The sequence below is a fragment of the Microtus ochrogaster genome, unplaced genomic scaffold (genome assembly GCF_000317375.1).
Source record: "Microtus ochrogaster isolate Prairie Vole_2 unplaced genomic scaffold, MicOch1.0 UNK3, whole genome shotgun sequence".
Classification (NCBI taxonomy): Eukaryota; Metazoa; Chordata; class Mammalia; order Rodentia; family Cricetidae; genus Microtus; species Microtus ochrogaster.
The window spans coordinates 4058870-4061789 of NW_004949101.1; the positions used below are offsets into that span (position 1 = coordinate 4058870).

General features: G+C 40.7%; 1 protein-coding gene across 1 annotated transcript in view; it reads right to left on the reverse strand.

The window, feature by feature from the left end:
- Dtd1 (D-tyrosyl-tRNA deacylase 1) overlaps positions 1–2920 on the reverse strand; it is a 179725-nt gene that overhangs the window by 161007 nt on the left and 15798 nt on the right. Inside the window, exon 3 of the mRNA XM_005365501.2 lies at positions 293–528. Within this exon, the coding sequence (XP_005365558.1) occupies positions 293–528 (236 nt within the window). The remainder of the gene's footprint in view (positions 1–292; positions 529–2920) is intronic.

The following is a 2920-nucleotide window of genomic DNA, read 5'->3' on the forward strand; positions in this document are numbered from 1 at the left end:
TGTGCACACCTGCTTCAGAGGATCTGATGGACTTCTGACCTGTGTGCACACCCGCACTCACATGCACACACCTACAGACACACACGTATAATTTCAAAAGAAACCTTGAAAGCATTTTTATAATTAGTTGTATTTGTATCTTTCTGTTTGGGAGGGGATGTTGTTTTGATGCTGGGGAATTGAACCCAAGACCTTGTTTACTGTAGTGTCTTTTTTTTTTCAGCGTGAGCCCAGGGCCTCAAACAGTCCATTAGGGGTCCAGGCACGGAACTGCCTGAGCTTGTCCACCTACCTCTGACCAGCTCTGGCCTGTAGCTCTTGCGCAGCTGTTCCAGGAAGCTGTTGTAGAAGCTCTCCGCCTGCTCTGTGGGCATTGCCAGGTGGAAGTCGGGCTTGTTCCCCTTGAGGACACACTGGAGGGTGAACTGGCTGACACACAGCACCTCGTACTCTTTATCCATCACGCTCTTGGACCAGTGTTTCCCACTCTCGTCCTCAAACACACGCAGATTTAAAATCTTTCGTACCCTATGGGAAAAGAGAGCAATGAGAGCTACCAGAAGAATCACAAGGCCACCAACATACTCCATACTTCCAAAGAAGGATGCACGGGTGACTCCATCACTCACAAAAACTGCGATACAGACACATCAGTGAGCCATGCCTCATTTCCTCACCGCCATTCTCGGTAACAACAGTCCAGCCTGAAAGGTGTGCTCTCTTAACTCTTACAGTCCCTCTCATTCATAGCAGTCAGCAGTGGACTTAAGATCACCGCCACCAAAACTACAAGAAAGCAGTGGAAACTGCAAGGCATGCACTGCTCCTCACACACTGGACCTGCAGGCTCAGAAGTAAAGGCGGAGTGTGTGGTCCAAGAGAGAGCTACCAGGAAAGGAGGCACATGCGTGCACGCACACACACATACGCACACACACACATACACACACACACACACACACACACACACACCATAACCACACGGGACACAGAAACTGCAGACGACAGCTCCCCTCCACCTGTCCCTGACACAGCACTAGGTAGAGGCTGCTATAGCCAGGAGGATCTGATAATTTCACCTTCTAGCTCAACATAGCTATGCCAGCATTCACTCCATATGCATTTTTTTTATTTCTTACATTTATGGTTCATGAAGGTTTTGTTTGTCTCTATGCATTTTTCAGTTAAGTTTTAGGGTTGTTTTGTGTGTTTCTTTGCCCAGTTGACTGTATGGCACTGTTTTCTATACTTTTCACCCTTATCTCATATACTTTCCCTCTTACTCCTCCATCTTCCCTCTCTCATCCTGACTCCATCCTCTTTTCCTTCTTAATTGCAGTCTTCCACAGAGCTGACAGCTCCAGAATCTGTGGGCCCCGACAGCACTCCAACCATCCCCATCGCCACTTACTCGCCTTTTCTTTTTCATTCATTCTAATATTCAATCCTATCCTCACCCACTCTACTTCCCTCTCAATCCTCCTCTTACTAACCCCAGTGTGCGCCATACTGTCCTTCAATGCTTATCCTCCAACAGTTGCTGAGGTCAAAAGGGCCACCACGATTAACTGGCTAGTACAACAGCTGCACAGTGGTAACAACCAACTGGCTGTTCTCAGTTACCATTCCACTGATGGAACCATGCAGAGTGTGAACCAGGCACCCTGAACTCCTGAACTGAGGAACTTCTTTCTAGATTACACTCAAATCCGCCACGTCCAAACATGTCTTACTTGAGCACTACAAATACTTCAACTGAAATAAAAAGGCTGTTTTAAAAAAACAAAGAAATAACACCAGATGCATAAATCTCAGTATACAAGATACATAAAAAGCCAAGATAACATAGTTCTCAAAAAAAATTACTAACTCTGCAATATATATAAAACATATAGTTTATAATGCTATAATATATAGATATATAGTTTATAATGCTATAATATATATTAGATATATAAAACATATATATACATATATGTGAAATAAATAGCATATAACTCAAATGGATTTAACAGACATCTACAGAATATGCCATCCAAACATTGCAAAATACACATTTTTTTTCTTTGCAGTACATGGAATTTTCTCTAAAACATCATATATTAGAACACAAAGCAAGACTCAAGAATACAATTAAAATCTGAACTTTTCAATGTCTCTTCATTTTGTTTGATCACAATGAAGTAAGTCTACAAATCAATAACAAGAGAATGGAGAACACAAACACATGGAGATTAAACACAATACAGTACTGATCAATGAATGTGTCCTTAAAGAAATCAAGAAGAAAATAAAAAAACAAACAAACCATTCCTAGAACCAAATAATAATGAAAATAGGCCAGGCAGTGATGGTTCAGGCCATTAATCCAAGTGCTAGGAGGCAGAGGCAGAAGGATCTCTGTGAGTTCAAGGCCAGTCTTGTCTACAAAGTGAGTTCTGTGACAGAGAAACTCTGTTTGGAAAAGCCGAAAAAAAAAGGAAGGAAGGAAGAAAAAAGGAAAGGAAGGAAGGAAGGGAGGAAGGAAAGAAGGAAGAAAGAAAATAGAATACACCAAATTCTATGGGCTACAAGGAAAGCAGTCCTATAGGGATATTTACTGTTCTAGGAACCTACATTCAAAACTGAGAGATAGCAAATGAATAACTTAATGATATACAAAGCTTTGAAAAAAAAGAACAAACCAAACTTTAAATCAGTAGGTGGGAAAAATCATTAATATCAGGACAACAATTATAAAATGGAAACAAGAAAATAATAGAATCAACAGAATTAAAAGTTGGTTCTTCAAAAAAAATAAGAAAGATAGACAAACTCTTTTTTTTATATGTATTTATTTATTTATTATGTATACAATATTCTGTCTGCAGGCCAGAAGAGGGCACCAGACCTCATTACAGATGGTTGTGAGTCACCATGT